Raw genomic sequence first — 23,385 nt, forward strand, 5'->3', positions numbered from 1 at the left:
TTCTGTGGCTCCTGTGGGTGTCACCAAAGAAAGTAAAATTTGGACAAGGTCAATTTTATGTTTACTAGACAGTAACTAGAACATTCTAAATGCACAATTAATGTTTAGACTATATTTGTGCACTTTTTAGCAAATGTACGGTATTGAAAAACATAATCCACTCTACTCAGAAGCAGTTCTTTTTTACTAAATGAAAATGTGTTGGCAACTGCTCCGTTTCCATGGATTTATGATTCTAATAGGTCCTGAAAATAAAACCCAATCTTTGCCAAAATCTCACTTATGCTTTATATCAATAACATGCCCTTTATCCCTGCTTATGCATTTGGGAAACAGAGAAACTACACCAATTAGTTAAAAATCCATTAGTTAGAACTCTAAAGAACTGATTTAGAGGGAGGGGAGATGTGTGGGAGCTGACATCTAACACTTTATTTTTATGAAAAAGAAAAATTGTACAAAATCATGATGAATTGAAAAAAAAAGTGAATATTTTCCAGAATACATTTGGAAGTGTATAGCTCAAATTTAAACCATTTTCAATTATCTAATGATGTTAAATCACTGCAGGAGACCTCAAGCAACAAGAGAGATAGTTATGTCCAAGACATTCTACTTACAGAAACAAGTGCACTATACATTTAATTCTCTAATTCTAGTGACTGCAAAAGGATCAAACAGGGTCTAATCCTCAGTTAACTGGAAAATCAAATCAAATCACCAACTTGAACTCCATTCCCTAAATAAGCAACTCAATTTTAGCTGCACCTTAGCATGTTCTGGGGGAACTTTCCAAATTCTCAATGCCCAGGTCCCACTTCAGACTAATTAAATCAGAATTACTGTGGTTGTTGTTGCTGTTTTTTAATCCACAGGTGATGTGTGGCCAAGATTGAGATCCACTACCTTGGATACTACAATTATTTTAAGTTTAAGCTTACTACAGTTATTTTAAGTTTTAAACCAGTTTAAATAACAAATCTCTACTGTTGGATGAAAGCATATTTGCCAAGTTACCTTTAATTTTACTGGAGTGCTGGAAAAAGAATGAACTCCAAATGCCTGGTTAACGTTATGTCTGATGGTCTTCCAATCCTGGGGGTGGCCATGTGACTGAGTTCTAGGTGCTTAAATAGAAGGGGAACCCTGCCAGGTCTTTTCCCTCTGAGATAAAAGGATAGCGCCCTACTGGGGGGGAAAAAGTGGATTTCATCTTTGCTCTGTTCTCCTAGCCCTGAACTCTGATATCAATCTGGAAACTGAGAAGTACGTCTTGCAGTCAGAAAACAATAGTGAAATAAGTCAAAACACAGAAAAACAAATACTGTGTGATCTCACTTATATGTGGAATCTCAAAAAACCGGAATTCATAAAAACAGAGAACAGATTGGTGGTTGTCAGAGGCGGGGGGATCAAGCATAGGGGAAATGGCTGAAGGTGGTCCAAAGGTACAAACGAAAAAGGAAAGAATGAAAGCAGCTTGGGTCTGTGATGACACTGTTGAGCCACTGAACTACAGCAACCAATCGCCTTCAGAATTTTTGTGGGGGGAAGAAAATTATCGATTAAGCCACTATTAGCTGAACTTCCCATTACTTGCAACCAAAATAATTTCTAATGGATACACCTTGGTGTGCGCTCTCTCTCTCCCCCTCCACCCCAAGATACAAATCACCAAACATTTACTATTAGCTGATAACTTTATTGGCTTTTGGGTCACACAGCAACCCCAAAAGGTAAGTGCTGTTATTCCCATTTTACATATGCAGAAACTGAGGCCCATACAAATTAGTTATCTTGTCCGTGGTCACATATTCCTTGGATTTTAAGCCAGGTTCTTTTGATTCCAATGCCAATGCTCTTAATTATGTTGCTATAAACCTCTTGCATGTGTACAGGTCTGGTTGTCCTGATTAAATTGCATGCCATATCATTTAGGAAGAGCATTTTATGCTTCTAGGAATACATATAACGTTCAACATTTAGAGCATTAAATATTTGAAGAATTAACGGGCTTAACTTGGTCAAATGTAAAATTATAGAAAACTTTTGTTGTTGGTGGTGGTGGTCTGCGAAACCACAAGATACTTCCAACTCCAAACAAATAAAACACTCAAGTCAGTCTTGTCAACTTTTTGACAGCACAGATTTGATAAATAACACCATAAATAATAATCTAGGACTTAGGTATGTGACAACCTTTTTTCTCCCTGGTGAGAAGGCAGAAGAATATTAGAGTTTGATGTATATGTTTAAGACAGCTACATGGATGTGTCTCAGAGGATATGGGGTGCTGAAAATACAAATGAATCTCTTCCAGGTAGGGTGTATATGTTAAGATTTTGTTGTTGTCATTATTATTATTAGCACATACCATATACTATTTGCCTAATAGGTGCTGCTGATGGACCTCCTGCCATTCCTGTTCTGTATTCTCTCCTTTTGAGCTTTCACTGGAGAACTAATGAATTAGAGAAAGCAGTCCAGAGTCAGTCACGTTGAGTTTGGAGTCAGACTCACTGGATCAGAAATACTGAATGTTTCCCCTTTGTCCATAGCATGAGGGGGAAAGACGTACTTAACTGTTCTTCTGAGACTTAAATGAGCTTATCCAAACATAATACTTAAGGCAGACAATAAGTACTTATCAACGGTCTGTGTGCTGAAGAGTGGGATAGGTGTCTGGGAAGTAATGATGGCCCCCGCTCTCAAGAAGCGTAGTCTAGTGAGTGAATCATCAGTCTCAAGCTTAATGCCTTAAGAGGCGGGAAGCAATGTGATTTAGAAGACAGTAAAATCTGATGCTCGATACCCCTAGGATCAAGACCCATTCCTCAGCTTTCCGAGTGGCCCTCCAAAAGATATGTCAGTGTACCAACCTGCAGAAGCGATGAAAGTGACCTTATTCGGGAAAAGGATCTTTGCCGATGTGATTAAGTAAGGACCTCCAAATGAGATCATCCTTGATTACCCTGATGGGCCCTAAATCCAATGACAAGTGTCTTTATAAAACGTAGAAGAGGGGAAGACATAGAAGAGAACGCCGTGTGAAGACAGAGGCAGAGGTTGAAGTCATGCAGCCCAAGCCAAGTAACGCCTGGAACCACCAGAAGCTGAAAGGGGCAAAGAGTGCTCCCCTAGAGCCTTCAGAGAGTGCACAACCTCGCTCCCAGCATGATTTCCGACTTCCAACCTCCAGAACTGTTAGAGAATAAATTCTGTTGTTTGACCAGACCAGGTTTGTGGTGTTTCTTCATCTGTAAAATGGGGATAACATCCTAACTAGTCTCATTTCCTGAAATGTTAAGTGGGGTAACTGCAGTCTGGAGGAATGCGCAGACGTTTAAAACGGCAAACGTTTATTGAGCGCTTGTCCTGATCATTCAATGTGCTAGGCGCTTTCCCTGTATGACTCAGCCGTCTCTATTTTATTAATCACATAACCAAGGCTCAGAGAAATTCAGTCTTTTGCCCAAAGACATACAGCTAAGAAGCGGGAAAAAACCGAGATCGCAATTCTAGCCGACTCCCGAGATTTCCCTTTAACGTCCCCCGCTGGACTGCCAGGGAGGATGCAAATGAACGCACTCTCGAAGCGTTAACTAGTTTAGCCTCAGTTCCAGCTACAAATTAGCCAAGCCAACCAAGCCTCCGCTTCCACAACTGGTCAGGCCCCGTGAGATGCCACCGGCTCCCCCGGCCGGGAAGCGACAGGGTTAATGACGTCACTTTCAGGAGCCGCTATCACGTCCTCGCCCCACGGATCCTTCCAAGGGCCAAAACCCGCCTGTGACGCAGCCCTCGCGCCTCTGGACGAAGTGAGAACCCAAGTGGGCCAATAGAAATGCCGAATTTCCGTTTTTCCGGCTAATCCCCACCCCTTAACCGAACTCGGCCGAGGAAGAAGGGAAAAGGCGACTAGGGGGCGGGGCAAAGCGAGGAAGCGGAAGCCGTGGCGGCGGAACTGGAACCCGCGCCTGGCCGGGGTCACACGTGTGCGGTGAGTGCTGCGTCCTCCGCGCCCGCTCCTGGGAGGGCTTTGCCGACTGCTCGGCGCTGAAGTCGGAGGGTCTCTCGGGTAGAGGTGTTCACACATGTCACCCGCTGGGCGGCCTTCTGTGCCCTTTTCTGTTCTGGGAGATTGGGGGTTGACGGGAGCCTGGCGACAAGGGCGGTTTACAACTCCTCTCCCTACCACGCTTTCAGCCTTTTTGTCGTGTATTTGACAGACATCCGCTCTGCGCCCGGTCAGTGCTAGATGCCCAGTTTGCAACCTGAATGTACAGCTGCAGGTTGTAAGCGCTGGGAAGGAAATGACCTGGGTGCTGAGATACAAGATAGAGGAGTCTGATGTGATCCTGAAGCCGAGACCTAGAGCGTGGCGAGAGGCAACCCTGAAATCTGAAAGCCCAGGGAAAACTACTTTCAGCAGAGGCCGTGACTTGGGCTAAGTCCCTGAGGTGGAAGGGGGACCGATGTTACTGAGCTAGAAGTTCAGCCATATAAGATAAAGGGGTAGGGTGAGAGAAGGTTCTGTAGAGCTTTGAAGGCCATGGTGGGAGTCTCGATTTTCTCTACAGTGGAAAAATATTCCCATTATTAGAACACAGTGAAGGCTTATAAGCAAGGGAGAAACACAATAGGCCCTGGTTCTTTTTGGAAAATGGATAATAATTTGGATTATTATTGATTTTATCGTTGAATTATTGATGATGGTTTGAATTAGGGTGGTGGTACTGGAGATTGAATTTGAAGAGTTAGAGGTGTTTTTAAAGATATGAGAAGAATTATTGAAAAATTGAATGTAGCAGACCAGGAAGAGTAAACTCTCACAGGTAAATCTTAGGTTTCTTCCTTGAGCAGTGGAGTGGATGCTGTGCCATTGCTGAAATGGGGAGGAATAGGGTGGAGGAAATTAGATGAGGAAGTTTGTTTGGGGGTGGTTTGCAGTGGTCATATAGTTAAAGAATTTTATTTTGGTTCTATTAAGTGTAAGGTGTTTGTTAGACACCTAAATGGAAGTTTCAGGTAGGCAGTTAGATACACAAGCCTGGAGCCCAAGGAGATGTTCCTAATGGAGAGAGAATTTGGGAGTCCAGCATAGAAAGCCATGGGATTGCACGAGATCACCTAGGGAGAAGAGAGAGGGGAAGACTTGAGGAATGCCAGCATTTAGAAGTTGGGTACTGAATGGTCATTACTTTCAAAGTGCAATGCTGAGCCTGCTGGGAGGAGTAAAGATCAGTCATGATCAGTCACGTGTCCCTCTGTGTCTGGGAAATCTCTCCTCTTTTCCTTCACGAGGCAGAATTGGGCTCTCAGCTCTGTGGTTCTCTGAACACCTTTTATATACTTCAGTTATAATGCTTAATTATGCCATGTTTTAATTTTCTGCTTGTCTCTATCACACCACACTTTGATTTTTTTTTAATTAATTAATTTATTTATTTATGGTTGTGTTGGGTGTTCGTTTCTGTGCGAGGGCTTTCTCTAGTTGCGGCGAGCGGGGGCCACTCTTCATCGCGGTGCGCGGGCCTCTCACTGTCGCGGCCTCTCTTGTTGCGGAGCTCCAGCTCCAGATGCGCAGGCTCAGCAATTGTGGCTCACGGGCCTAGTCGCTCCGCGGCGTGTGGGACCTTCCCAGACCAGGCGGATTCTCAACCACTGCGCCACCGGGGAAGCCCTGATTTTTTTTTGTATATATTTTTTTAAAACCCATTAGCCCTCTAGCACATAGTGTGCAGGTATTCAATACATTTCAAGTCCAAAGCGTTGTTATAAGAAGGTCATCAAAATGTGCCATAGGAATAAGGAGAATCATTTGAGAAAGAAAGAAGGCATCTGGAGGAGGAATGATAAGAAATTGTTATTTAGGCTGGATGTGAAGAATGGGTAGGATTTATATTGATAGAGAATGGCTTTAAAGTTTGGCTCCTGAGAAAGAATAGTGAGGGAGTAAGGTTGGCTTCAGTGTGGTATTGTGATGTGGGTAAGTTAGGACTAAGTTTTGAATGGCCGTGAATGCCAGACTGAGTTTGAAATTTTTCCTATAAGCAGTGGGAAGCTTCTGAAGGTGTTAGAGCAGGGAAATGACATGAAATGGATGTGATAGTGGAAGACTAATCGGGCAGCAGGCGGTGGATCATAGCAGACTGGGTCTAACGGCGGAAAACAATGTGAGCAAGAGATAGAGTCTGAATGGGGTAGTAGAGGGAAGGGAAAAAGAGGAGACAATTCCAAGACACTGGAGTGTGATGGTTGGATGTGATGGTACAGGGTCCCCAAGCAAATGCATTTTGCTAAGTGAGAGAAGCAAGACCCCAAAGGCTGTATATTGTCTAATTCCATTTATAGGACATTTTTGAAAAGGCACAAAGCTAGAGGGTAGAAAAAAGATCAAGCATTGCCAAGAGAGCCAGGAGAGGATGATTGCAAAGGGGTTCCGCAGGGGACTTTTAGGAGTGTGGGACAGTTCTGTAAGGTGCTGTGGTGGAGGATACTTGACTGTGGGTTTGTCAAAATCAGCACTGTACACCAAAAAGAATGAACTTGACTATAGGCAGATGAAAAGAAAGTCAACTGACATGTCAGGAGATGGAATGCAGACTGGAACAAAATGCATCTAACAAGTACAAATTTATAAAAAGACCTCACTGAAGGAGTGGAGGGAAAAGAGCTGACCTAAGTAACTTTGGAAAGCAGGGTTTTGAGTGGATACTGTGAGGGAAAAGACAAAAAGAACTGTAGATAAACACCACATTATTGTTGGTACATTTGTTTTTACCAACTATAACCCTGTGGCACGTGATTAGAGTTGGAGACATTAGTATGAACTTACTTAGTAGGTACAGAAATACAGGTTTGTGTATACACATAGGCTAATGTACATACATATATTACCTAGCCCTGTCTGGTGGAAAGACCTAGAAGCAGTGACACCCCAGTGACAAGCACACCTAGCACTCAGATCTCAATGAGAGGATTTCTCTAGGGTGCCTTGGAGAAATGGCTGATTTTAGGGCTTGGGCAAGGAAAATAAAAGGTGAACTTGGAACAAGTGCCAGGAATTAAGGATATGCTAAGGGAAAAAAAAAAAAAAGGATGGACCATATGAAAAGGACACAGAAGCAACCTTAGAGATTTCAAAGCTGGAACAATTTTAGCAACAAAATAAAGATACTATTAGTCCATATCGCAAATAATAAAATACTATGAGGCCATACTGATGTAAATAAATGATTAAATGAATGAGGAGAAGGAATAAATGTTCCCTACAGAAGAATACAAAATAATGAAGGTAAAAGTAAGGGAAATAGAAAATCATCATGTAAACACCACGGAAATTGCTGCAGGCAAGATCCACTGGAGAGTGCTAAAATCGGTGGGGGGTACAGGATATTTGCATGATCTCAAAACATATCCAAAATATTTATTAATTGCTCTGGGGATTTTAATGCATTGATTCAAATTCTTTAATACTCCCCGCTCTAGAAAGTGGAGCTTAATTCTCCTCCCCCTAAGTTTGGGCTGAATTTTAGTGACTTGCTTCTAACAGAATATGGAAAGGGAGACATAGTAACTTTACAGCAGAGACCCCTTGCAAACACTATGTTAACCAAGTGATCAAGGTTAATATCACTAGTCATGTCGATATCATGCTCCTCCTAATGTGATGGGATGAGAAAGGCACTTCATCTCTATGGTATTCTTCCCTCAAATCCGTAAGGCCAGTAGAATCACAGGAAAATGTCAGACAGACCCCAAATGTGGGATATTCTACACAGTGCCTGACCAGTACTCTCCAAAAGTGTCTTGGTCATGAGAAACAAGTAGAGATGGAGAAGCTGTCACAGATTGGTGGAAACTAAGAAGACTTGATGATTAAATGCAATGTATCCTGGAATTGAAAAACGACGTCAGTGGAAAAACTGGCGAAATCCAAATTTAATAGCATCATATTAATGTTATTTCTTAGTTTGGGTAAATGCATCATGGTAGGGTGTTAACATTAGGGGAGGCTGAGGGGTATACTGGACCTTTCTCTGTGTCTTTCCCAACTCTTCTTTAAAACTAAACTTATATCAAAATAAAAAGTTCATGCACAGAAGAGCTAAGGGATGCAGATGTGGTTATGAAGGCTATAGCCAAGTGACAGTGACCCTACAGTCATTGATGATCTAAGGAAACGGAGTAATTCAGAGGCCATTCATTTTCCAGAGTGCTCTTTGGGACCCTACTGGTCCCTTGAGATATTCCAGGAAAAAGTGGTTCAACCACGGTTGGGAAATCCTGCATACTTTAGCTTGTGCTTGGTGATTAATGGCTTAAATTAGCAAATTAAAAGAATCTGCCTTTCCTTAAAGACGCCTCCTTCATTATTTTCATTTAAGAGTTTCCCAAATACATTTCACCCCAGAACCCCTTGTTTCTCTTATATCTATTAATATCTTGAGAAATTTGTTGTTCTTCAATGGAAAATTCTTGTCTAGAAATATCTGGAATTGTCTAGGGATCCCTAGCATCTACTCGCGAGGGTCAACTTTAGAAATTTTGAAATGAGTTGAATATGCAACTTTGGAAGGTACAGAAATAGACAAAACATAATAACTTTTACTCTTGATACATTCGGCTGCTTTCAGGAGCCTTGGGCAGCTGAGGGGTTATCTGTTGTTTGCCCTGTGCGCGGTGGGGTCTCTATCCAGAAGCAGCCTGTTAGGCAGATTTCTTTAAAATGAAATATTAAATATTTCAACAATCTTATTTCAGAGGTCTTTGAAAATTACTTGGTTGCCTCTAAAAGAATAACAGATTAGGGCTTCCCTGGTGGCGCAGTGGTTGAGAATCTGCCTGCCAATGCAGGGGACACGGGTTCGAGCCCTGGTCTGGGAAGATCCCACATGCCGCGGAGCAACTAGGCCCGTGAGCCACAATTACTGAGCCTGTGCGTCTGGAGCCTGTGCTCCGCAACAAGAGAGGCCGCGATAGTGAGAGGCCCGCGCACCGCGATGAGGAGTGGCCCCCGCTCGCCGCAGCTAGAGAAAGCCCTCGCACAGAAGCGAAGACCCAACACAGCCAAAAATAAATAAATAAATTAAAAAAAAAAAAAAAAAAAGAATAACAGATTAAACGTTTGAAGTTAGTTTTTGTTCTAGCTACCTTGGGTTACATAAGGAACTTTTAGATAATCTTCTTTCATTAAATTTGAATATGTGATAAGTGCAATGTTTGTTCCTGACTTTTTAGGATAGAGACCAAAAAATCAAGTGGTAATATTGTCAGTTTCTCATCACAAAGTCTTCCCAGGTTGTAAGTAATGCAAACACTGACAGTTTTATCATGCTTAGTGTAAATAATGATTTATTTTTAGCCATTACTATTGCTGAAATGTTGCCTCCAAAACATCACACACTAGCCAAGGTGTGTGTGTGTTCTTAGTTTTTGTATTGGTATCGTATTTATTGTCACTTTTACAATCTTAGAAGTCATGATTGTGTAGTTCCTGGACTCATGGGTGCCTGTGCTGGACGCAGCTAATTTGTCCTGCATCTGTGACTTGAAGGAGTAAATGTGGCAGTGACCACTAATGACTTCTATTGGATGAGAGCAATTCAGTGATCCTTTTTTGGATTTTGTTTTTGTTTTCCAGAGTTGCTGTAATGGAAGTCAAAGGGAAAAAAAAAATCGCAGGAAAAGGTACAAAGCCATCACAAGAAAAAAACAGATTTCATAAAAACAGTGGTAAGATACTCAAAACATGCTTCCCATGTGGTTGTTTTGGCCCTTGGAGGGAGCGGTTGGTGGGATGAGGGGGCATGTAGCAGATTCCAATCTATTCATGGGTTAGAGTTAGGATTAAAGTAGTAGGAAAAAATGGGTGTTACTATATATGAGTTTGCATGTTCCCTGTGAAACTTAGACCTTTGAGAAATTGCCAGGATAATTGGTGGATGTTGTACTTTTGAAAGACATGTCGGCTAGTGATGCTGTTCCCTCACTAGTTCACAACAACATTTTATTTTAGCGTTTGATAAATTGTGGCTGATTAATACGTCTACTGGTGAGCCAGGTCTTCAGGATTTCTCATTGTGATGTCTTTATTGTTCCATCAGATGTCAGTATTGCAAAATAGAAAAGTCAGGAATTGTGTCAATGACTAGTTTCCTAAGCAATCTTTTTTTTTTCTTGCAACTAGAAATTCTGAAAAATAAACATTTTAAATTTGTTTATATATGATATACTTTCTAAATTTTAAATGTTCATTTTATTCTTAGATTCCTATTATGTTATTGACCCCCTGAATACACACACACATACACACACACACACACACACACACACACAGACACACAGACATATAAATAATATCTCATCTTGTGATATGTGCTTAAAACAGAAGTACACCTAACTGGCAATAGTGGTTATCTCTCGAATTATGGGTAGTTTTTATTATGTATTTCTCTACTTTGTAGGTTTTCTATAATGAACCTGTATTATAATTTTATAATCAGAGTCAGTTTTTAAATTTTGTTTTGATTTTTTTAAGTCCTACTGTGCTCCGTTTTTGAGAATAAAACAAAGTATGTTTCACTAAAGAGTGTGTAATTTTCTGTTAACAAATACAATCCAGTGGATAAAAGATCTAGGCCCAGGATCATTGAACTAACAATTATTTATTATTGTCACTAGATTCTGGTTCTTCAAAGACATTCCCAAAAAAAGTTGTTAAGGAAGGTGGACCTAAAATCACATCTAAGAACTTTGAGAAAACTGCCACAAAACCTGGGAAAAAAGGTGTGAAGCAGTTCAAGAATAAGCAACAAGGGGATAAAATACCAAAGAACAAATTCCAGCAGGCAGATAAATTCAACAGGAAGAGAAAATTCCAGCCAGACAGTAAAAATGATGGTAAGCACTGATTCCTTTAGCAGAGTTTTTGCAGAAGCCTTGCCCTGCCTGAGCTATTGCCTGAACCACTGTGCACAGGGACTCTAGAAGTCTGGTAGAGACCTTTTGTTCTTGTTCCTTGACAGGCAACACTTGGGGTGGGGGTGGGAGGGTAGATGGGATTAAATAAAAAACAGAAAGCATCTTCTCTGGTCAAAATTATCCTCTGGTACCTAGAATTCCTTACTTCCTAGGCCCTTGCTGAATTCCCCTAGCTGTGGAATTAGGCTAAATTGTAATGGCTTTATGCATTGGAACCTCAATAAAACATTCCTTTCTGTAGGCTAAAATTAATGAACTCATTCATTCAACAAACAAATAGTTAATACTTAAATTTAATATTTAAATAACCAGTGTGTCCCAGCTAAACATCCACCTTGGCTAAGGATGCCCTGGTGAACAAGAAACATATAGACCCTGCCTGCCCTCACAGAGCTCAGGCCACTCTAATATCATCAACCCATCAGATGGCTCAGACCCGGTAAACACTTCCAGAGAAGGTATAGTATACATGTGACAGACTTGACTTGAATTGGTGGAACAGGATAGGTTGCTAACTGATTAGAAGTGTTGGCAAGGCTCCTCTTTGTTGAAACAAACTACTAATCTCTTCATCATGATGTTTAAGCAGTTGTCTCTAACCCAGAGCTTTGCTCTCTGTTGTACAGCCTGCCCTTGCTGCGCATCGTCTGTCCTGCACTGGTCTCAAACGAGCAGCTTCCAGGTTACGCGTGCTGACATGCATATGCCTTCTCTGCAGCATCATGAGAATTTCTCTGGTGTCTTTCATACTCTTTTTCTCCAGCATGGCATAGCCTGACACTGCTCCTCTGCTGCCAGCTGAGACCACTGCCATGGGGCCTTTTTACTTCAGTTCTTTAGACTTGGTCCCTGTTCTCTGCTCTGCCTAGGGCTGCTCCAAGACAGGGGCGTAGGGAGAGAGGAAAGGAGGGAAATTTTCATTATTTCTCATTAGGCCTGGAGGATTCTTTCATGCTCTAGCTTCCATCTTTTCTCTTTTCCCCTTCTCTTCCAGCTTCTCTTTCCTACCTACTCTTTCCTAGCTTCTCTGTTAGGTCCTAAATCTTCCTTTCCACACTGGAGTTCTTGACACCTGCATTTTAAATGCATACACATCCTCATCTTATTATAGTGGAGCCCTGGTTCCTTTTGCTATAGGAAATAAGTTCCCAGCATCTCAAAATGGAACTTTGATTTTATTTTCTCAGTTTTATACCAGCAACTGAGGGGGATTGGATACTAGACATCCCCAAAATTGGTTGTATCTGCTGCAACCCAGCATGGCATATGTCAAGGGTGCCCATATATTTGTAGAATGAAATGAACTCTGGATTGGTTATTATCCTCTGCTGCATGGTACATGATGCTCTAATATTAATGGTAAATATGCCTTCTGTTGCCTGTAATCCTCTATTACCAGGCTGGGAATAAGCAAGTGAGCAGAAAGGGGAGTAACTAAATACACTGTAGTATAATGAATGCCATTAAAAATTATATTCTTGAGGAATATTTAGTTTCATGGAAAAATGCTTACAACATAATGTTTAAGTAAAGACAATAAGGAAATTAATATAAAACATGTGTAGGGGAAAAGACAAGAAGGAAATAAAATGTTAATCCCTAGGTTTTGAAATTATAGGAGAATTTTGTTTTTTGAGTGTATTTCTAATCAGAGAAGGGGAGATATCCAGAAATAACTTATTCTCCTAAGGGTTCTTTGCAGGGTACTCGTGTAAATAATACCCATTTTATTAAGTTATTTTTTGTTTGGCCTCTTTGGGTTTTTTCATTCAATTAATAAGTTATTTAGATTGTGAAGACCAAAAATAACCGATACTCGACTTTTATAGCATGACCCTAATTGTAGAGAACTGAGGAATTTTGATTGTGCATTGTCATGAGTAAGAGACGGCAGAGAATAAAGTTTTAGAGCCATATCTGGGTTTGAATCCTGACTCTGCTACTTAGGAGTTAACGTGACCTTGGACAAGGAACTTACCTGCTTGGTGCCTTTGTTTCCCTGACATGAAGGGGATAATAATGGTACCCACCTCATAGGGTTGTTGTAAGAATTAAATTACTTAATACATAACAGCACTCAGAAGAGTGAATTTTTGAATATTGTTTTTCCTATGTTAATTTGGACTAATTTTTGTTTTCATTGAGAACTGATCATACCTCAAGTCCAATGATCTTAATGTTCTAGAGTAAAATTTTATTTTACAATTGAGAAAGATGCTTAAACTTTTTAAATTGCTTTTATAATCTGTTTAGTTTCCTTTTTTTTTCTTAATAGGTATCCTGTTAAGAATAAATAGCTGTTGAATAAATGAACAGTTGGTGTCAACCAAATTTAAAATGTGTAAACTGCTCAGAAAGTGAAATAAAGTATAAGTTGGTAGGGAATGATGTTTTCCCCCTTCTAGTTTCCTCAGTGAGTATTGATCTTGATTAGTGATTGCCATAGGTACCTAATTTGTACTTGTGTATGGCACTGAGAATGTTAAATGTAATTGAAAATAATTTCTGTAACGACTAGACACAGCAGCCAAGAAACCCAAATGGGATGAGTTCAAAAAAAAGAAAAAAGAACTGAAGCAGAGCAGGCAACTCAGTGATAAAACCAACTACGACGTTGTTGTTCGGGCGAAGCAGATCTGGGAGATCTTAAGAAGGTAATGCTACTTAATGGCATCTTTATTAGGCCCTTTGAGATGATGGAAGAGTAACAGTGTACCTAGTAAATAGTGAAATGTCCTAAGATAAATGACATAGCGCTTGGGTTATTTAGGGAGTACTCGTAACACTCCAGTAGAGGTATCAGTGTTTGGATGTGTGCCCATTGCAGAAACGTGTGGAATCATTAGGATGGTGTCAGATCTGCTTATGAAAATGAATGAGAGTTTAAATGGATTTGACGTCCTTCCTGAGAAATTTCTGAGAAAATGAAGGGCAATTCTTTTCGGCTAGGTTTTGAAATACTTGAGTACTTGGTGTCTTGGACTTGTTTTATTATTTTCTTTACTTTCGAAGTTCTGGCTGTTAAGATTTAGACTGATGCATAAAATTATACCTTGTGAGATGAGTTTCTGCCTTTGAGAAAATTACTTTTCTCTGGCTGCTCTGGAATAGTAATTTTAATGTCCAGTTTGTTCTCTTCGAAGAGAAAATCATACTGAACTGGGTGAACATACACTGGTATGGTTTTTATTTTTATGTGCTTAAAATAATGTCTTTACTTAGACTATGTTTCCTGCCTCTTTTATAGAAAAGATTGTGACAAAGAAAAAAGAGTGAAGTTGATGAGTGATTTGCAGAAGTTGATTCAAGGGAAAATTAAAACTGTAAGTAGGGCATACTCAGTTGCAATTTTAACAATTGAAATTGACTCGCAGTAAAGGGTAGTTGACCATTGTGGCAGGTGAAATTGTTTCTGTTTTTAATGTATTTGGCCTCAAATTTCAAATACCTTTTATAATACTGATTAAAAAATTTAATAATGAGAGACCTTACCGCCAGGAAATTATGAAAAGGCTATCAAGTTTTTGACTGTTCATTTTAAAATAATTTACTTAAAATAAGTCAGTGTTCTCTTAAAGTTATCTCCAGGAATTTATTAGTTCAACAGTGTTCGTTAGAATGTCTTGCTGTGAACTCTATACTTTTGCATGTTCTAAATTGCTGGCTATTTTGTATGTGTGATGCAAACACATGATTACTTTCTTCCTGCTTTTACAAGCATCATGCAAAGATCTTTAAAAAATAATAGATTTGGGACTTCTGAATTGATTTTCGTTGTTGCTTTTTAATCCTGTTTTATAGTAAACTTCTATTGATTCTTGTGTATTTGGATAAATACTTAGTGATATTCACTTGTAAGCCAACAGACTCGGTATCTTTGGAGACCCTTGAGGGGCAGCCTTTGCCGAACCACGTACGTGGGTCTAACCAGATGCTGTATTGCAGTTTGAAGGACTGTCTTAAAATAGTGAGTTCCCAGCTGCTGCTTTCTTAAAGCCAGCAAGGTCTTTTTAGGTTGGAACTCCTCCTCATCTCTAGCAGTAGTCTGTTATACTCAATTTATAAATAATTTACACTCAAGATCCTTTCCCAATTACCCTTAGGTTATTACTGCATGCCCATGGACTTGGGAGTTAGTCTGGTATTCAAATACTCACTCTGCTATTTAAAATATGTGTGCCTTTAGACAATAACAGCCTATTTATTGATTATTTACTGTGTGCTAGGAATTATGCTAACCAGTGCATACTTTGTATCCTTTAACTTAGTCATCATCCCTATTAAACGTTTGATACATCTGGGCTCAGAGAAGTTAAGTTTCATCTCCAGGGTCACAAGGATAGCAAGTTCCTTAACTTCTCATAAACTTACTTTAATCTATAAAGTGCTAATAACAACAACCCACTTTTAAGGTTGCTTTGAGTTTAAATGAGAAAAATACACTTAAAGCACATATACTGGTTACATAGTAGGTAATCAACATATGCACAAAACAGCCTTATTTTTTAAAAAAAAATTATTTTTAAAGTTTTATCAAAAATGTCTATGCAAATCTCCCTTAAGGAAATTCTTCGGAAATCCATGACTTTGATGAAGGTATACCTTCACCTTCTGACTTGTTAGAATTTAAAAATTTAAAGACAGACTCAGCAACCAGTAATAAGCACTATTAAAGTAGACTGTAGCATATAAAAAATAATAGTGCATGACTGATTATCTGCAGTCATTGCTTTAGAAAATTGATCAGCAAGTCCTTCAGTGAGGATCTAATCCATCCAATAGTTGTGAGGGGGGTTGGGTTGGAGAATCAGATTTGAAATTCTAGGAATATAACTGGATGTATGTTCAGGGATTATAATGAAAATGTGAGAAATGGAGTGATTAGCTCATAATGTAATTGCCAGTGTGTATCTAGATTATTATAATAATTAGGTATAATTATTTATGTAGCAATACTTTGGTTGCCAAAGCCAAACATTCTTAGATCATTTATATTTTTTAAAAAATCATAGAATAATAGAATTTTTGCATTGGAAAATTCCTCTTTTAGGGAAAGTAACTATCAGAGAAATGAAAAATGTAGTGTGTATAATCATTAGACAGGTTTGGTTTGAATTATAGTGATAGAATCTTGCAGAATACTTAAATGCATTCCTGTCTCAATGCCATACGGTAGCCAGCAAAACCAAAGAATGCCATTCTGAACAATTAAACAAGAATTTCTACTCCCAAGTAACCTAGGTTTGATTAGCCATGAAGACCCTACTTTTTTTTCCTCACAAGGAATTGTAAAAGAGGCAGCAATACAACATAAATAATATGATAGAAACATATATTTTCAGGGAGAATTTGTCTAAAGGCCCCAACTGTTTTCCTACAGATTGCGTTTGCACATGATTCAACTCGTGTGATCCAGTGTTACATTCAGTATGGCAACGAAGAGCAGAGGAAACAGGCTTTTGAAGAACTGCGAGGTATTTCTTATATATATTTTGTAATTGTTTGTAAAAAGTCGCTTGTTTTCTCTTGAAATACCCAACACTGTCCTGGAAAAGAATTCTGTTGAGGGATAGCAGTGTGTCCTCTGCAGGACCTTTTCTGTTTATTTGTTTTTTTGCCTGGGACAAATAGGGAGTTATTTGTTTGTGTTCCCAAGATCGTGCAGTTATTTCTTCCCTTGTTTCTGGAGGACGGAAATGAGGTTATCATTAATGTAATGTATTTTGTTTTTCAGGTGATTTGGTTGAATTAAGTAAAGCTAAATATTCCAGAAATATTGTTAAGAAGTTTCTCATGTATGGGTGAGTTGTTCTACTTATAAAATATTTTTTTATTAGTTTTTTAGAGGTGTGGATACCTATTGTGTGCAAATAAATGTTGCTTAAAAGTCTGTCACCATATCAGTAGGCTTAAGCAGATGCTTGTGATGTTTGCAAGGAGTGTGGTCTTAAAAAATTAATGTTACTAAAATTAATGTAAAATGATGGTATTGTCTTCATTGTTCTTACGAGTATATCTTGAAGCCCTGGAAGAAGAGAAATGGTTATAATGAACTTTAAATTAGTCACCAGTTATTTAGAAGATGGAGTGATGGGAGGGGCAGGTGAGTAGGCTCAGAAGCAGGGTTAGTGGGTTAGGAAATGTCAAGGTGGGAGGATTTCCTAAACTAGGTGGAATTGATACTTGTCTTGCTGTCTCAAATATAATAACGGGCCAAAATATGCTAACCAACAATAAAAAAGTACAGCTGACAAATTTTCAAAAACTGTATTCCTGACTAGAATTACTGGCCGCTTGATTATTTTAGGATAGAATAGAAATACTTGTGATTAAGTCCTGTTTTAAAAGAGAATCCTGGAGTATGTTTTATTCATATTATCCTGCATGTTTGACTTTTACCTTCTCCTTTTCTCCTTCTGCCCCACTTTTTTTAAGCTGAACAATTTACTAATGGGAACTAACATTTATTGAGCACTTACTATGTGCTGGTTACAGTTCTCAGTGCATCTTAACTCACTTATCCTCACATCAACCTTATTCTTTCTATTTTATGACTAAAGAAGCTGAGTCACAGAGCGGTGAAATACCTTGCCCAGGGTCTTTCAGCTGGTAAGACCCTAGGTCTTTTCAAACCTAGGCAGGCTGGCCCCCGAGTCACTTAGAAATGCAAGGTAGAGGGAATTCCCTGGTGGTCCAGTGGTTAGGACTCCGCAGTTTCATTGCTGAGGGCCCAGCTTCAAGCCCTGGCTGGGGAACTAAGATCCTGCAAGCCGTGCAGTGCAGCCAAAAAAAAAAAAACAGAAAAAGAAAAGAAAGCAATACAGGGTAGAAAAACAAGGCAATTTGATTTCCCTTCTCGTAGCATTTCTCTGTGTAAGCCACCGCCACACACAATGACGAGCTGGTCTCAGAAGAAGTGTGTCATGTTTTGTTGCCACCCAGCTTTCTCCTTCTGTTACTTCTCTTTTCCCATGGTCACGCTGGGGTTAGGAATAAAGCACAGATTGCAGAGATAATGAGAAGCTTTAAAGGTCACGTGAGGAAGATGCTTCGGCATGCGGAAGCGTCCGCCATCGTGGAGTACGCCTACAATGATAAAGCCATCTTGGAGCAGAGGAACATGCTGACAGAAGAGCTCTATGGGAACACATTTCGGCTTTACAAGGTGACATTTCAAGACATCTTGCCTAGAGATTTTACTTTCTCTCTGTGCTGTTCCTTACCTTCCAATGCCCTGTTTTCAGAATGTATTTTTACTTTGGTTGTTCCTTTAAGAGACTACCTCATAGCCTTTATCCTCTTGGATTATTTTGTCTCTGGTGTAGTAAGCAAGTGATCATACTTACATTTCTTTCTCCCAGAGCACAATCTTTAAATCCCCTATAAGTTAAAACTACTTTTGTTACTCCTTCCCAAGTACTGTGTGTAATGCTTTGGTACTTCTGTTTCTGCAGTCAGATAGACCAAGGAAGAAGATTCTTAATAGTCAGTGAAGCTCTGTAAACACCCCCTAACCAGCTCTGGTTGAAGGGCATCGAGCTCCCTGTTGCTGCCTTCTCCCATGTTTCCTCATGTTTGTGGATTACCCTTCCCCGGGTCATATGCAGAGAGGAAGCAGAGTAGAGAGACCCAACCTTGGATTTAGTACAAGGCTAGTAATGGGAGTAGGACAGTTAAAGGATCAATTTCAGACTTTAGGACACAAATACACATATTTATCTCAGGGGAGATGGATTGATTCCTGGGTTCCTTCTGCTAGTCAGTGTCAGCTCCTGGGTTGAACTTAGTGCTCTGTTTCCTTTGTCACAGTCACTATAGGAATATCCAGCTAATTACAAAACATGGTGGCAAGAATTTGTTAACTGACTACTTGATCTTATGATTAGGCACATGCTAGGTGCTTGGCAAGTATGAACTGGCTGGTTGGTTATTTAGCTTGGCTCTGGAAGTACGATGGTGGGTGTATAGAATGAGAATTAGATAATCAAGAAGTACCCTGTGAATGTATCTACAGTGGGGCTTTTGTTATGTAAATATGGCAAATCTAAAAATTTAAGTTTATGTAAAATGACAATAATTGATTTTCTTTGTTCTGAAGTTGAAGAAACTTGATTAAATTTAGAGGGGTTTGATTTTTCTTCTGTTGCAGTCAGCAGATCACCCAACTCTGGACAAAGTATTAAAGGTACAGCCGGAAAAACTAGAGCTTATCATGGATGAAATGAAACAGATTCTAACTCCAATGGCCCAAAAGTAAGGAAGCTGGTTTTTTTTTTTTTTTTCCTTAACAAATGGCATTTGAAGGAGGAAAGTTTTATATAGCCTTTGCAGAGAAAAGGTGGATAGTTTCCCAATTATAGTCTGTTATTTAAATTGGATTGTGAGACTTAAAAGCCCATGCATTTGGCCTTCTTGGAATTTGTACCACAGTGGAGTGGTCGGGGCATTACGTCTGGGACCAGACTTCCTGGGTGTGAATTCTGGTGCCTCTCTCAGTTGCTAACTGTGTGACCTTGGGCAACTTAACTTCTCCGTGCCTCAGTTTCCATATCTGTAAAATTACGATAATAATAATATATATTTCATAGCGTTTTATGAAGATTAAATGGGCTCATATTTCCAGCGTGCTCAGAACAGTGCCTTGCCATTAAGAACAACATGTTTTTGCCATCTACGTGGATACTGCGTGTGAACTTGAAGTCTTTGGTGCCCGATCATTAGCCTCCACTGCACACCTGAATTCACCAAGTGTCACACTAGGAGGCTCGGATCAATTAGGTGTTGTTGCAACTGCTGATACTGTTTTGATCTATTTAGGATTTAACTGCTAAAATGATTTTATGAAACTGACGCATTATAAAGGAGGCTTGACAGAAAGAAAATAGCCATTAAAAAATAGTCGACATGTGGATTTCTAATCACGTGTCCATTGTTGTGTAAAAGAATATAGATGTCCTTATTTAAGAAAGTCGAGTGTATTTTGAATGATAATTTCATATTTGCTGATTAGATACTAGAAACTTGTACTCTGGTCTTGGTTGTAGATGGCAACCAAGACCTATAAATATTTTAATAGGTCTAAAAGTTTTTTTTTTTTTTTTTTAGTCTTAGTATTGCTAAAGATATGATTTATTTTATGACAAATGACATTTGCTAAAACCATTTCACTTGTTTTGATTATTTTAGGGCAACCGAGGTTACCTATCTCTGTATTATTGTGGTGCTGTTTCTGACTTTTTTTTTCTTCTTTTTTTCTGTTTTCAGAGAAGCTGTGATTAAGCACTCACTGGTACATAAAGTATTCTTGGACTTTTTTACCTATGCACCCCCAAAGCTGAGATCAGTAAGTTCTTGGTTTTAGGTTTTAAACTGAAACATGTAGAACTATGTAAAAAATGTGGAATACTGCTTTGATGTATATTGGCTTTTGAAAATTTTAAAGAATTGTTTCCTTATTTAGAAAAGATAATGCGCTAAACTCCCTTTGAAGAAGTCTACTAATTCCACTTAGATTTTTGCCAGAAAGACAGTAGAATTGACCATAATTTTATCAATTTCATTGAATTTTTATATTTTAATTATAATCCAGAGAGCATCCTCTAGCTTAACCTAATCAGAAAATTAACTAACATGGAGGAATATTCAGCATTCAGGGAGTTTGAAATTCACCTGTATTGATACAAAAAAAAAATTATATTGGTGTTAAAAGGTTACGGGAGGACACTTAGGTAAAACTAAGTGAACCGTGAAAAACTGGACCTTACATGAGAGTGAAGGTTAATTGCACTGCCCTTCAAGTCAGTGATGGGAATATAGATGAGAATTCATTTAGTCCCCTGAATTTTGCTTGCCTCATCATACTGTGAACTCATCATCCATTTGTTCTCATTCTAATAATAAGCGATAACCAAGTAACGAGACTCGCGTCTTTTTAACAAATACGCCAGATTAAACATTCATAGGAATTTTGACCCTCTCAAAATTGACATGCAAAATAGTTTTCCAAGAGTAGCCACCTACCTAAGCATGTGGTTCAGTGACCACAGCAGCTGCTGATTCTCTTTGGGGGATTTCTCTCTTGTTCTGGCACAGCACAGTATCTCACAGTTCTGGATTTACTGAGGCAGGACTTTATTTTCAGAACTGAGAAAATGATCATTTGAATATATTCCGTAGTGGAAAGTCTTTATCTTTTTAATGTTGAATGTGTTTTAGTAATAGCAAAAAATCATTGGGAACTTAGTGTGAATATAAAATAATCAGACAGGTCTTTGTGGCCCCAGGGGCATTTTCAATAGAGAGACTTTTTAAAAAAAAAAACTTTTGGAGGTAAAAGAAGCATAATTGGAATATATGTTTAACTCCCCAACTGGATAGCTTTGAAGAGATTCATAAGTTCAGGTATGTAAGCTGAAAGCTATGTTCTTGAGATTTATCCTGGAAAAGGATTGTGAGATAGTTAAGGGTGAAATTGCTGTTCCTTATTGATAAAAATAGGCCACTTTTCTCCTTCCTGGTAGGAGACTTTGTATTTATTTAATATAAATTTTTAAATTGGGAATACACTAAACTGGCCCCGCAGCTGTTAGCTGGCAGAACTCACTTATGTCCTATATGCTAGACTTCCAAATATAATTACGAAATTACATACATTGAAAATAAGGAATAAAGATTAAAAATAAGCTAAAATTACCTTGTAATAAATTAATGATTGGGTTTCTACTTAAAGGTCATTGAGTAAAGGCCTAGTGAAGGCCTAGTCTAAATGTTAATGTAGGGTTAAATATTTCTTAGAAAAATGTTATTTAAGTGTCTTTATGGTGAATTATTAATATGATTTCCAGAGGTAATCCAGTGATAAATTAAAAAAGAAAAACTTTTTCAGACAAAATTCGTGTTTTGGTTTTCTGCTTGTTATATACATGACTCTTTTAGGGAAGAACATTTTATTTATTTTATCTGGCTTTTTTATTAAAAACTCCCTTTTTCCCACAGCCAACTCTTAGATTTTTTTTTTTTTTCTTGAGAAGTCCTTTAGAATATACCGTACGTAAACAGTTGACCCTACAACAACACGAGGTTGGGGTGCCGACACTCCCGTCCCCCTCAGTGGAAAATCCGCCTATAATCAGCCCTCCCCAACAGCAGTTCTGATTGCGGATTTACCCACCTTCAGATGGTGTAGTGCTATAGTACATATTTACTGAAAAAAATCCACGTATAAGTGGACCCGCCTGGTTCAGATTGCCCTCAGGGGTCAACTGTATACATACTTTTTTGAACAGACATTGGTAAAACTCAGGGATTTTAATAGAAATTGCCTGCCAGCAGTACTTACTGCTCTTGATGGAAAAGAATGTTTCCAGGAAGAGGGTGTATGGACGTTATGCCTGTCCACAAAATTAAACATTAAATTGTTTGCTACCTATACTTTCTGCCTTTCATTCTCTGTGCATAACTGCTCCTTAGTAGGCAGATTGTGAAAAAGCAACAAGAAAGAGTAAACCAAAGCCCTGAACTGCATTTATTCCCCAGGAAATGATTGAAGCCATCCGAGAAGCAGTGGTATATCTGGCGCACACACACGATGGCGCCAGAGTGGCCATGCACTGCCTGTGGCACGGCACGCCCAAGGTAAGCGGCACTCAGGGCTTGACTTGCCTTTCCTTAGACTTTTTCGGTCTCCTTGGGGTTTTGCCCTCTTGCGCACAACAATATTATCTTTGCAAAGTTGTGCCTCAAGGCCTCACAGAAGCTGGCTCCCCTTAGAGCCTTTTGTTTCTTCTCTACTGGAGTCTTCTTAAAGTTTGAAAACCTTGGGTTGTCTTGTATGGGGAGGGGTGTGTCAAGCAAGTAAACACACTATTTATGTTAGGCTTAAGTTTATAAAAGTTTTGGTACCTGTCAGCCTCTTTGATTCCTCATTTAATGATCTTGTTGTGGGAGAGGGAGGGGAAAGAGAAGAAAATGAGCAGCTGTGCATTTGCTCCCATGGTTTTTAAGTACTTTGAGGGAAAAGGTAAAGATCCATATTAATTATAGAAGCTTAACAGAAATGATCCTCATTTCCTTGATTGGTATAATTCTGCCTTTAAAAGACAGTTGTATTTTGTCCACTTTTTTTCTTTCATCCACTTTTTAATACAAATTTAATTTCTCCTCAACAAGTAATGTATTGAATGCCATCTGTATGCTAGACTTTTATGCATTTGAAGACAGTTCAGACATTGGAAGAGGGATCTCAGTTCTTACTATAAAAGGAGGTAGTTTCACTAGGTTTGCCTTGCAACTAATAATTTTATGGTTCCATATTTATGTCTCAATGGATTGTCACATAGAAGTCTAAGATTATAATAGCTCTGAGAGGACTTCTTATAGTGTATTGCATTTTTTGGTTCT

General features: G+C 39.0%; 2 protein-coding genes across 6 annotated transcripts in view; both read left to right on the forward strand.

Moving 5' to 3' along the window:
• The window catches only part of LOC309634387 (histone-arginine methyltransferase CARM1-like), a 299,419-nt gene extending 295,696 nt beyond the window's left edge, over positions 1 to 3,723 (forward strand). The window contains exon 13 of the mRNA XM_082404407.1: positions 3,018 to 3,723. Within this exon, the coding sequence (XP_082260533.1) occupies positions 3,018 to 3,051 (34 nt within the window). The 3' untranslated portion in view covers positions 3,052 to 3,723. The remainder of the gene's footprint in view (positions 1 to 3,017) is intronic.
• Positions 3,724 to 3,880: 157 nt separating this feature from the next.
• PUM3 (pumilio RNA binding family member 3) overlaps positions 3,881 to 23,385 on the forward strand; it is a 40,686-nt gene continuing 21,181 nt past the window's right edge. For 2 of the 5 annotated variants that reach the window (XM_082404396.1, XM_082404398.1), the window contains exons 1-12: positions 3,881 to 4,000; positions 9,647 to 9,738; positions 10,687 to 10,905; positions 13,505 to 13,640; positions 14,234 to 14,309; positions 14,846 to 14,953; positions 16,367 to 16,460; positions 16,721 to 16,787; positions 17,977 to 18,151; positions 19,136 to 19,239; positions 20,251 to 20,329; positions 22,522 to 22,620. In XM_082404396.1, the coding sequence (XP_082260522.1) occupies positions 9,657 to 9,738; positions 10,687 to 10,905; positions 13,505 to 13,640; positions 14,234 to 14,309; positions 14,846 to 14,953; positions 16,367 to 16,460; positions 16,721 to 16,787; positions 17,977 to 18,151; positions 19,136 to 19,239; positions 20,251 to 20,329; positions 22,522 to 22,620 (1,239 nt within the window). In that variant the 5' untranslated portion in view covers positions 3,881 to 4,000; positions 9,647 to 9,656. The remainder of the gene's footprint in view (positions 4,001 to 9,646; positions 9,739 to 10,686; positions 10,906 to 13,504; positions 13,641 to 14,233; positions 14,310 to 14,845; positions 14,954 to 16,366; positions 16,461 to 16,720; positions 16,788 to 17,976; positions 18,152 to 19,135; positions 19,240 to 20,250; positions 20,330 to 22,521; positions 22,621 to 23,385) is intronic. The other 3 variants (XM_082404397.1, XM_082404399.1, XM_082404400.1) reach the window with 3 other exon arrangements.

The sequence above is a fragment of the Balaenoptera borealis genome (genome assembly GCF_965194805.1).
Source record: "Balaenoptera borealis genome assembly, chromosome: 8".
Lineage (NCBI taxonomy): Eukaryota > Metazoa > Chordata > Mammalia > Artiodactyla > Balaenopteridae > Balaenoptera > Balaenoptera borealis.